Source organism: Papio anubis, chromosome 7 (assembly GCF_008728515.1).
Source record: "Papio anubis isolate 15944 chromosome 7, Panubis1.0, whole genome shotgun sequence".
NCBI classification, from domain to species: Eukaryota; Metazoa; Chordata; class Mammalia; order Primates; family Cercopithecidae; genus Papio; species Papio anubis.
Genome location: NC_044982.1, coordinates 157,227,734 through 157,240,256, shown reverse-complemented (window position 1 = coordinate 157,240,256; position 12,523 = coordinate 157,227,734). Strand labels below are relative to the sequence as shown.

The following is a 12,523-nucleotide window of genomic DNA, read 5'->3' as shown; positions in this document are numbered from 1 at the left end:
ACCTGTAATCCCAGACTTTGGGAGGCCAAGGCAGGGGCGGGGGGCGGCGGGGGGGTGGATCGTGAGGTCAGGAGTTCAAGACCAGCCGGGCCAACATGGGGAAACCCCGTCTCTACTAAAAATACCAAAAAAAAAAAAAAATTAGCCAGGCATGGTGGTGCATGCCTGTAATCCCAGCTACTCCAGAGTCTGAGGCATGAGAACTGCTTAAACCTGAGAGGTGGAGGTTGCAGTGAGCCAAGATCGCACCACTGCACTCCAGCCTGGGCAACAGAGCAAGACTCCCTCTCAGGAAAAAAAAGAAAAAATCATATGTCAACACATGAAAATTATATGACATTCAAATTCTGATATCTACAAAGTTTTCCTGGAATATTGCCCCACACACGTTTGGTGGCTGCTCTCGCATGACAGTGGCCAAGGTGAGTTGTTGTAAAAGAGCACGTACAGCCCACGTAAACATTTACCATCTGGTGCTTTATGGAAAAAATGTGCTGACCCTTATGTTAGTGCCACCTCTTCTCAGTGAGCTGCAAATACAACCAATTGTTCAGTCAGCACATTCACTAGGCCTATGTGGCTTTTCCAGAAGGTTTGCAAGAAGAAACTACACCATAAAATAGTCCAAGGAGGAAAGAAAAAGGGAGGAATGAAACCATTGAGTTCCCTCCTCTCTCCTTGTAAAGTGGTGAACGTTCACACCACGGGGAATTCACACCCACACTCACCGCACCCTCCAGGCTGTCACTGGCTCCTTGGTAGGCAGTCAGGAAGCCATAATCCAACTCTCTTGTGTGACATCATAGCGGAGATTGGAGCCGAAGGGCAGCCCACAGGCATGAGTCAACCAAGAGGGACACAGAGAGGTAGCTAAGGAATCTATGGGGTCGGACAAGGTTTATAAATACACTTTTAAAAGAACTACCTTTAATACGGTCAAGCAATTAAAAGATCCTATTAACAGCCGGGCACGGTTCACGCCTGTAATCACAGCAGTTTGGGAGGCCGAGGCAGGCGGATCACGAGGTCAGGAGTTCAAGACCAGCCTGGCCAATCTGGTGAAACCCCATCTCTACTAAAAATACAAAAATTAGCTGGGTGTGATGGCAGGCACCTGTAGTCTCAGCTACTTGGGAGGCTGAGGCAGGAGAATCACTTGAACCCAGGAGGTGAAGGCTGCAGTGAGCCGAGATTGTGCCACTGCACTCCAGCCTGGGCAACAGAGCAAACTCCATCTCAGAAACAAAAAGATCATATTAACAATTTCAACATAGAAGTTGAAACTAGAAAAAAGTACCTAAAGTGGCAGTTAAAGAAACTGTCACAGGCCGGGCGCGGTGGCTCAAGCCTGTAATCCCAGCACTTTGGGAGGCCGAGGCGGGTGGATCACGAGGTCAGGAGATCGAGACCATCCTGGCTAACATGGTGAAACCCCGTCTCTACTAAAAATACAAAAAACTAGCCGGGCGTGGTGGCGGGCGCCTGTAGTCCCAGCTACTCGGAGGCTGAGGCAGGAGAATGGCGTGAACCTGGGAGGCGGAGCTTGCAGTGAGCCGAGATCGCGCCACTGCACTCCAGCCTGGGTGACACAGCGCGAGACTCCGTCTCAAAAAAAAAAAAGAAAGAAAGAAACTGTCACACACTTCAAACTAAACATTTTAAAGGGATGTGTTTATTGTAATTATACCTCAATAAAGTTGATATTTTTAAAAAATGGAAATTCTGGAATATAAAAATACAATAGTAAAATTTAAAACTCAATGGATTTGATTAAAAACAGACTGGGAAGGCCTGTGCTTCCTTCGCCTATAAAGGATTAATTCTGTAGAAATTACTTTCTTGCTATAATCAACTAGAAAACCCGACAGAATATACCAAAAAGGTGTTACCAAAAACTGGACAACGGACAGCCCAGAGCTGGGATCCCTAAGAGAAGGAAACACTGCCCAGAAGCAGCTTCCAGGCTGCAGCACAGGAAAGCGGAACCCAAACAGAGCCCAAAGATGTTGCTGAGTTCAGGTGACAGATCAGCTATACTTAGGCCAAAGAACAAGACGACAGCAAGCTCTAGAGATGAGTGGAGGGGCCCCTTGAGTGTCTGTCTGAGTACTACTCTGGGCATAGGTTAAGAAAACTACGGAACACTGGGGAAAGAAGCACTAGAAAGTAATAAGCAGCATTGCCATGATGCACACAGTCTGGGAAAAGCCTGTGTTTCCACAAACAAGGACAGAAAGACCTTCTCATACACCAAGCATCAGGCGGAGTCCTGAGAAGAGTATTGCCTTAGCAGTATGGATAAATCAGCCCAAGAGTAAAGGCTGTGTCGATCAGCCCTAACAAACCTTAGAATCAAGCTTTGAGAAGATCAAACTGACCCCATGTAACTTACACGTATGGCAGAACAAAACTAAGGCTCTTTAAAAAAATAAAACAAAATCCTGCATAGAACATAAAATTTATGTCTAGCATTCAATCAAAAATTAGCAGGCATGCAACCATGCCCCCATAACTACGGCAATCAATCAACAGAAGTGACAGAATCAATCAACAGAGATGGATCTGGAAGTGATCAGAGATTACAGAATTCATAGACAAGGACATTAAAAGTTATCTTACAGAAATGCTCCCTATGCTAATAGAAGGAAAGCATGAATGTGATAAGGAGTGAAACAGAAGATATAAAAAGGACTCAAATGGAATCTCCAGAAATGAAAATACAAAAGTGGAAATTGTGATGGATGAGGTTAACAGATGAAACACTGCATAACAGTTACAACCATAATCTACAATGTCTAAGCATATTAACAGAGAGATACTCTACGCTCTCTCCCTTAACACTCATGTAGTCTAAGTTTAACAAATAACTGCTTCATGCCCACCATCAGTTGCAGGTTGATCTACAGTCACCTAGTTATCCAAAGATCTTTCTCTACTCCATTCCTAAGGAAGGTCTCATAAGAACAATACTACCTAAGTCACAGCTCGTTGAAAAGTTTGTGGGTTTTTCATCTGAAAAGTCGGTTTTGCTGGAACGAAAATGCTTGATTCACATTTTCTTTTCTTGAATGCCTTAAAAAGGTTACTCAATTTCTTCCTCATAAAGAATTGTCATCTGCTGGGCTCAGTGGCTCACTGCTGTAATCCCAGAACTTTGGGAGGCCAAGGCAGGTGGATTGCCTGAGCTTAGGAGTTCAAGACCAGCCTGGGCAACATGGTGAAACCCCGTCTCTACTAAAAATGTAAAAAATTAGCTGGGTGTGGTGGTGCATGCCTGTAATTCTAGCCACTTAAGAAGCTGAAGCACAAGAATGGCTTGAACCTGGGAGGTGGAGGTTGCAGTGAGCTGAGACAGTGCCACTGTATTCCAACCTGGACAACAGAGACTGTGTCTCAAAAAAAAAAAAAAAAAAAGAATTGTCATCAAAGTCCCATGGCTAAACCCTTTTCTTTTTTTCCTATAACTAGTATTATTAGTTTTTTCCAAGAACCAAAGTTAAAAGTTAGTTCTTTAAAACAACAGGCCAGGCACAGTGGCTCACACATGTAATCACAGCACTTTGCAGGAGGATCCCTTGAATGCAGGAGTTTTACACCAGCCTGGACAACAAACCAAGACACTGTCTCTACAAAAACCTTTTTTTTGCTGCATAATGCTCTCAATTAACCTGACAAAATGTGATATACAGGGTTACTACATCTTTTTTATCATTGAATTTTGAAAACAAAAATTGTTCTATTGAGGCATCTGTATTTGGATATTAGAGGTAAAGAGCACCCTTATAGTCCAAAAAACATAATGAAGATACCTATATTTACAAATTCTTCTATTTCTACCTGTCATCTATCAACTGTATTATGAACCTGAAAGCCTGAGAATAGAATTTATCAAGATATTCATGTTTATGCTTTTTTTTATCTACTGTTCTTTTTTTTTTTTTTTTTTTTTTTTTAATGAGACGGATTCTCACTCTGTAGCCAGGCTGGAGTACAGTGGCGCGATCTTGGCTCACTACGACCTCCGCCTCCCGGGTTCAAGTGATTCTCCTGCCTCAGCTTCCTGAGTAGCTGGAACTACAGGCACGTGCCACCACGTCCAGCTAATTTTTGTATTTTTAGTAGAGATGGGGTTTCACCATGTTGGCCACGATGGTCTCATCTCCTGACCTCGTGATCCACCCACCTCGGCCTCCCAAAGTGCTGGGATTATGGGCTGAGCCACCACACCTGGCCATCTGCTGATATTTCTAAGCATGAAGTGACAATTTTTTTTTTTGAGACAGAGTCTTGCTGTGTTGGCCAGGCTGGAGTGCAGTGGTGTGATCCTGGCTCACTGCAACCTCCACCTCCTGGGTTCAAGCAGTTCTCCTGCCTCAACCTCCCAAGTAGCTAGGATTACAAAGGTGCACCACCACGCCTGGCTGTTTTGTATTTTTAGCAGAGACACGGTTTCATCATGTGGGCCAGGCTGGTTTCAAACTCCTGACCTCAAGTGATCCGCCCGCCTTGGCCTCCCAAAGTACTGGGATTACAGGCGTGAGCCATCGCATCTGGCCGAAGTGACAATATTTATATTCAGTAAGTTTAACTCTAAAAGCTTACATTTATGCTTAGTCATTTTTGATGATTAGATGAAGAGACAAATAAATGGTCCCAGTTTAGCTACTGATATACTTAACAAACCTTGACGGACCTAAGGGCATTATGCTGAGTAAAGAAAATCATTTCCGAAGGTCACATATCGTATGATAATCTCACAATAACAAAATTATAGAGATGGAGAACAGATTAGCAGTTGTCAGGAGTTAGAGATGGTGGCAGAAGAGGGGCAGGAGAGAGATCTTGTAGTGATGAAACAGTTCTGCACAGTAATTATGGTAGTAGGTATATTTATAGACACGTGATAGAATGGCACGGAACTATGCACACACATTGTACCAATTTCAATTTCTGGGTTTTTATACTGTATTACAGTTACGTAAGATGTAACCACTGGGGCAGTATGCGTAAATATACAATGACCTCTCTACTTTCTTTACAACTTCCTGAGAGTCTATTATTAATTCAAAATAAAAACCTTTAATTGCTTCATGCATATCTAATTTCCTGTGCCACTTAAAAATGAACCCAAAAATAGAAACTGTAGGAAATTCATCTGAGTGCAGCTTATGCAAGAAGGGGCAGGATAACTCCATTCTGGACCTATGCTCAAAGACATGCCCCTTTACCTTACAACAAAACTGGCAAACGGGCATGTGTTTTAAGAATAAAAAGCTTTTAAGGTATCATGCACTGTTTTTTATGGTTCGTTTGCTTAAATGACTTTTTGGTTTGCTGAAAAACTACCAATCACATCAGATTAAAAGTACTCTTACTGTAAAAATAAAAAGTGATGTGACTAACACCTCTTAGCTCTGTAATGTATTACTCTTCACGAAAGCAGCGAAGGAAAACATGGTGATTCAATAACTCCAAACAACAAGCAGAAAAGAGTGTTGAACAGGCTGGGCGTGGTGGCTCACGCCTGTAATCCTAGCACTTTGGGAGGCCGAGGCGGGCAGATCACGAGGTCAGGAGATCGAGACCATCCTGGCTAACATGGTGAAACCCCGTCTCTACTAAAACTACACAAAATGAGCTGGGCATAATGGCGGGCGCCTGTAGTCCCAGCTACTCGGGAGGCTGAGGAGGGAGAATGGCGGGAACCCAGGAGGGAGAGCTTGCAGTAAGCCAAATGGCACCACTGCACTCCAGCCTAGGTGACAGAGCGAGACTCCCTCCGTCTCAAAAAAAAAAAAAAGTGTGTTGAGTGTTGAACAATTAAATTGTTTATATGTAATAACCAGATATATATGCCTGGCATAAAATGAGCCCTGTGTGAGGTTGCTGGATGTAGAGTCCTAGGCCTGACGCATCCAAATAATGTCTATGATCAAGAAGTCGATGATAAGTGCTCTCTGTAACACATGAGCATTAAAAGTTTTCATACTCCAAAAACTCTTCCTTTCTAAGTTACTAACACTTTCAAGGGCATTTCAAACAAAATTAGCTGTGGAAAACAGATCTGTTAAATCCTATGGCTAAGAAATATCTTCCTACCCCACGTATTATTCATTACCAAGGTGTCAATTCCATTTCCAATACAAAAGTCTCAAGGAGTGGAGCCCTTTCCACTCCAGCTGGGAGAGCCATCCTCAACAAGATAAGGGTAAAACCTGTGAGCACAAGGCTTCCATCTGCAATTCTTGTCTGCAGGGAAGCTCCCCAAAGAGGGAAACCATGGCTTATTCCTTAGGGTAAAACAACAGCATTCATTTCTTGCATTTAACAAGCAATGCTGGAGGAACATAAAACAAAGGTTAGCAATCACTTTTTTCATGCTACTTAGACCTGTAACACATTTTTCCTCTGGTGCACACTATCCAAAACCCAGTCATTTCCCTTACTCCTAGAAGGAATTCAGACGACTTTCTGGCCAGGTGCAGTGGCTCACGCCTCTAATCCCAGCAATTTGGGAGGCCGAGGCAGGCAGATCACTTTGAGCTCAGGAGACCAGCCGGGCCAACATGGTGAAACCCCGTCTCTACTAAAAATACAAAAATTAGTTGCGCATGCATAGTAGCACACACTTGTAATCCCAGCTACTCGGGAGGCTGAGGTGGGAGAATCACTTGAACTCAGGAGGCGGAAGTTGAAGTGAGCCAAGATGGCGCCACTGCACACCAGCCTGGGCAACAGAGTAAGACTGTATCTCAAAAAAAAAAAAAAAAAAAAGACTTTCTAATCATACTGGAAATGTGTAACAAGGGCCAGGTACTGTATATTACACTTAATAAATCAAAACAACAGGCCCTCTAAGACATAAATGGTGCTTCACTGTATGAGTATCTGCCTAACCCATCATAGGAACTCAATTCAGTATTAAACTAGTTTTAGATCAAGACACTAGAACTCATGTTTAGCAGTTATTAAATTACAATTACTAAGAAAAAAACTTCAGTAGGTAAACTCCTTTACTCCAAAAAGTTTCTCAAAATAAACACTAATATAAAAACAATTATTAAAACAAGTTTGCCTGAATCTCAGGATTTCAGAAACATGAAAGCACTCATCTCTCACCTCTCCCACCCACTTAAAATGACAAAAACAGACCATTATAGCTAAATCAAAGGAAATGTTTAAAGAGAAACAAACCCAAAGAGTACACCAATTCTTGACCCAATTCTCTGTGCTCTGTCTTATGTAACATTACACTATGAATAACAATCCCATCATCCACAACAGATTTCTTTTTTTCTTTTTTTTTGAAACGGTTTTGTTCTCATTGCTCAGGCTGGAGTGCAATGGCGTGATCTCGACTCACTGCAACCTCCGCCACCCAGGTTCAAGCGACTCTCCTGCCTCAGCCTCCCAAGTAGCTGGGATTACAGGCATACACCACCACGCCTGGCTAATTTTGTACTTTTAGTAGAGACGGGGTTTCACCATGTTGGTCAGGCTGGCCTCCAACTCCTGACCTCAGGGGATCCACCCGCCTCGGCCTCCCAAAGTGCCAGGACAACAGGCGTGAGCCACCGCACTTGGCCCCACAACACAGTTCTAAACACTGGACTCTCATATCTACAAATACTCAATACGTGTTTAAAAAGAAAAAGAAAAATTAGGAAAGGGCAATAACACTTTAGTGTATCTATCATCAACTACTGCTTAACAGCATACACGACTTTTGATGAACAGTCGTACTATGTAACACTGTGTTATAAAAGGCAGATTACTTAATACTTAAAAATGGTTAACCTTAGGGAGGAGGAAAATACACTGACACACAGAAAATATTTCAAACACTTCTTTTTGCTGTTGATAAGGAGTTCCAAAAGTAGTTTTTCCAAGCCATTTCCAAATAAAAGTAGCTTGGGGGTAAACAATTGTCTACTGAAATATTACTGTTATTATTTATTTAATAATGTCCTGAGAAGCTTGCAATTATCTCATTAAATCAAAAAATTAATATCTACGGCCAACATTGTTTCCTCATATTCTTGATGTGAAAATCTGAGCACTCCTCTTAATAAGAAGTTAGAAATACAAAACAAACAGCTCAACTGAACTGACTCTTATCTCTCTAGAAACACAAACACAAGACCTCATAAAATGGGTTTCTACAGGCCATAATTACTACAACTTACTTCTCCAATTTTCCCCTCCACAGTTAACTAAACAGCTCAAAAACTATCAGTAACAACACTCACCATCATATGGTTAGGAATGTGACATTTCTTAACCACTACTAATAAATAGGAAAAAAAATTTTGCCTATGAATAGATCTCAAGTTTCCTGCACTTGCAAGAAACTAATTAGGCCGGGCGCGGTGGCTCACGCCTGTAATCCCAGCATCTTTGGGAGGTCAGACGGGGCTGGATCACAAGGTTGTGGGAGACCGAGACCATCCTGCTAACATGGTGAAACCCCGTCTCTACTAAAAATACAAAAAACTAGCCGGTGGAGGGCGGCGCCAGTCCCAGCTACCGAGGCTGAGGAGAATGGCTAAACCCGAGGCGGAGTTTGCAGTGAGCTGAGATCCGGCCACTACACTCCAGCCTCAAGCATAGAACGAGACTCCGTCTCAAAAAAAAAAAAAAAAAGAAACTAATTAAAAGGCAGCCGTGCACAATCTACAAAAAGAGACATGAAGACTGTTACATTTTAAGTTACAGGAAACAAACCTGCTCCTCTAATTCAGCAAGATACAACTGACTTCCCTTTACATACCCTAAAAAAAAGCCTTACACGAGAAATTTAAACATAGAAGCAGAACACACTAAGAAAAAGACATGTCAAACCCCACCTGTATATCTGTTTTCAACCATTTGGAGTCAAGGCGAGCCTGGGCAGCCAAACAGAAAGAGCTCGAGGGCATCTTTTCTCCAGTTTCCTCCAGTTCTCAGGCCCAGGCAAACATACATGTTGAAGACCTAACGCTTTTTAATAGTTTACAAAGACACTCCCGAAAGGTTTAACGCAGAAAAAAAAAAAAAGAGAGAGAGAGAGAACAGAAAGGGGGAAGAGAAGAGCTGGGGGAGGAGAGCATGGAGAGAGGGCATCGGAAGAGATGGAGGGAGGAGGTGGGAAGGGAAAGCCTCCTCACCTGCAGGTGGCAGGGTGGGCCGAGTTTCTGCACTACGCCGGGGGAGAGACCTTGAGAATGGACGGTCAGAGGAGGCCAAGTCACAATGTCATCCCCCTGCCCTCAAATCCAAAAGGCACACACACCCGACAGGAAGCCCATCGTTTTAAAGACAAATGACAGCAGCATGAATTCAAGCCGCTCTTTACCCTGGCTGGTGCAGGGCGCGTGCGTGAAACAAATTACTCAAAAGGGACCGCCTGCAGAAAGACCCACAGCCACCACCACTTAAGAGATGGAGAGAGGCCCGAGGCTGCGCCGCGGCGGTCCGCGCAGGCCCCGGTGCAGCCGGCGCGCCCACGCCCGCCTCCCGGGCTCGGCCGCCAGCCCCGCGCCCGCACCGCCTCCGCCGCCGGCCGCCCCGGTGCCCCAGGCCAGGACCTGACGCGCAGGGCCCGGTCGCCTCGCCCCGCCGGCGCGCGGACGCAGCCTCCCAGGAGCCGCTGGCTCAGCCGGCGCCCGCGATCCCGGCGCCTCTCGCGGCCCGAGGGCCGGGCTGACGCGGGACTGCCGCCCCCGCGTACGGCCAATCGCAACGAGGCTGCTCCGCGGGCGCAGCCAATGGGGAAGAGGAGCCCTTCGCGTCTCCTCCCGACTCTCCCGCTTCCTGCAATCCCGCTTATCTTCCTACTTGGAGCGCCCCGGCTGCGGCCAGGGCCAACCGCGGGCGCCGGAAGGCGGGATTTCCGCCGGACGCATGCCTGCCCGCACTCCCACGGGAGACTTCCTGGCCCCGAGCGCTCTTAATCTCGGGGCGGCGGGTGGCCGCGCTCACACTAACTGGAGCTGTCCAGGGCGCTGGTCGAGTGGCGAGACCAGCTCTCCTGGAGATGAGACCGGATCTTCGTGCGGTCGGCTCTCTCGGGCCTGAAGAGCTTCCTCCTATGTGTTCAACTGAATGCAGCAGAAGTCTTGGGCAGATTACATGGAGCAGCTGTGGAAGCACGGCGCAGGGAATCCAAGAAGGAAACAGACCTCCAGCGACCACAAAACAAAACTGAAGAAACATAAAACAATATAGGCCGGGCATGGTGGCTCACGTCTGTAATTTTCAGCGCTTTGGGACGCCGAAGCGGGAGGATCCCTCGAAGCCAGGAGTTGGAGGATCCCATGTTGCCAGACTGGGTAACATAGCAAGACCCCATCTCTAAAAAAAAAAACTTAACAATTAGCCAGGTGTGATGGCACACACCTGTGATCCCAGCTGCTCAGGAGGCTGAGACAAGAGAATCGCCTGAGCTGGGAGGTCAATGCTACAGTGAGCTGAGATCATGCCGCTGCACTCCAGCCTGGGCGACAGAGTGAGATCCTGCCTGTAAGAACCTGCCGGGCGTGGTGGCTCATGCCTGTAATCCCAGCACTTTGGGAGGTCGAGGCAGGTGGATCATTTGAGGTCAGGAGTTCAAGACCAGCCTGGCCAACATCGTGAGACCCCTTCTCTACTAAAAATACAAAGATTAGCCAGGTGTGGTGGCCCGTGCCTGTAATCCCAGCTACTCGGGAGGCTGAGGCAGAAGAATCGCTTGAACCCGGGAGGCGGAGGTTACAGTGAGCCGAGATTGCACCCCTGCACTCCAGCCTGGGGACAGAGCTTGACTTACCGGCTTCAGGTGGTTCTCCCACCTCAGCCTTGCCAGTAGCTGGGACTGCGGGCACTTGCAACCACGCCTGGCTAATTTTTGTATTTTTTGTAGAGACAGGGTTTCGCCATGTTGACCAGGCTGGTCTTGAACTCCTGGGCTCAAGTGACCCACCCGCCTCAGTCTCCCAAAATGCTGGGATTACAGGTGTGAGTCACTGCACTCGGCTAACAGTAATGAACTTGAACAGAAGGAAAGACATTATTTTATTGATTATGTTTTATCTACACTTTCTAATTTTTCTGAACATGTAAAGATAAAATTCTATTCTTAAAACTCAATAAGACCTCAGAACAAAAAAATTAGAGTTGGCCGGGCGCGGTGGCTCAAGCCTGTAATCCCAGCACTTTGGGAGGCCGAGACGGGCGGATCACGAGGTCAGGAGATCGAGACCATCCTGGCTAACACGGTGAAACCCCGTCTCTACTAAAAAGTACAAAAAACTAGCCGGGCGAGGTTGCGGGCGCCTGTAGTCCCAGCTACTCGGGAGGCTGAGGCGGGAGAATGGCGTGAACCCGGGAGGCGGAGCTTGCAGTGAGCCGAGATCGCGTCACTGCACTCCAGCCTGGGCGACAGAGCCGAGACTCCGTCTCAAAAAAAAAAAAAAAATTAGAATATAAGTATTTAGTTAACTTGTACAAATTTGATTTCTGGAAAAAGAATGGAATAGATTTTCTGAGGAAAAAAATCCACCACTTTGGCCGGGCGCAGTGGCTTACACCTGTAATCCCAGCACTTTGGGAGGCCCAGGCAGTGGATAACCTGAGGTCAGGAGTTCTAGACCAGCCTGACCAACATGAAGAAACCCCCATCTCTACTGAAAATACAAAAATTAGCCAGACCTGGTGGCACGCGCCTGTAATCCCAACTACTCAGGAGGCTGAGGCTGGAGAATCGCTTGAACCCAGGAGGCAGAGGTTGCAGTGAGCTGAGATCGCACCATAGGACTCCAGCCTGGGTGACGAGCAAAACTCTGTGTCAAAAAAAAAAAAAGGAAAAGGATACAAAGATACAACATTTAAATAGTAAGCAAAAAACCGCCGAAGTGGCTGTACTAATATCAAGTGAAATACACTTTAATTTAAAGCAGGGCTGGGCATGGTAGTTCACGCCTGTAATCCCAGCACTTTTGGAGGTGGAGGCAGAGAGGCCAGAAGTTTGAGATCAGCCTGAGCAACATGGCATAATCCCATCTCTACAAAAAATACAAAAATTAGGCGGGCATGGTGGTACCCATCTGTGGTCCCAGCTATTTGGAAGGCTGAGGTGGGAGGATCATGTGAACTGGGAGGTTGAGGCTGCAGTGAGCTAAGAGATTGGGCCCCTGCACTCTACCCTGGGCATCAGAGTGAGACCCTGTCTGAAAATTAAAAAAAATAAAAAATGAGATTGAGAGACAAAAAAGGACATCTTTTTTTTTTTTTTAGATGGAGTTTCGCTATCGTTGCCCAGGCTGGAGTGCAATTGTGCAATCTTGGCTCACTGCAACCTCCGCCTCCCCGGTTCAAGTGATTCTCCTGCCTCAGCCTCCCAAGTAGCTGGCACTACATGTGCCTGCCATCACGCCTGGCTAATTTTTGTATTTTGGTACAGATGGGGTTTCACCACGTTAGCCAGGCTGGTCTTGAACTCCTGACCTCAGGTGATCCACCAGCCTTGGCCTCCCAAAGTGCTGGGATTACAGACGTGAGCCATCGC

General features: G+C 46.1%; 1 protein-coding gene across 1 annotated transcript in view; it reads right to left on the bottom strand.

Moving 5' to 3' along the window:
* Positions 1 to 9,841, bottom strand: part of LOC103881700 (E3 ubiquitin-protein ligase HERC2-like) — a 43,058-nt gene extending 33,217 nt beyond the window's left edge. Inside the window, exons 1-2 of the mRNA XM_031668914.1 lie at positions 9,567 to 9,841; positions 8,847 to 8,948 (exon numbers count right to left, since the gene is read on the bottom strand). Of these exons, the coding sequence (XP_031524774.1) occupies positions 8,847 to 8,918 (72 nt within the window). The 5' untranslated portion in view covers positions 8,919 to 8,948; positions 9,567 to 9,841. The remainder of the gene's footprint in view (positions 1 to 8,846; positions 8,949 to 9,566) is intronic.
* Between the last annotated feature and the right edge of the window lie 2,682 nt (positions 9,842 to 12,523).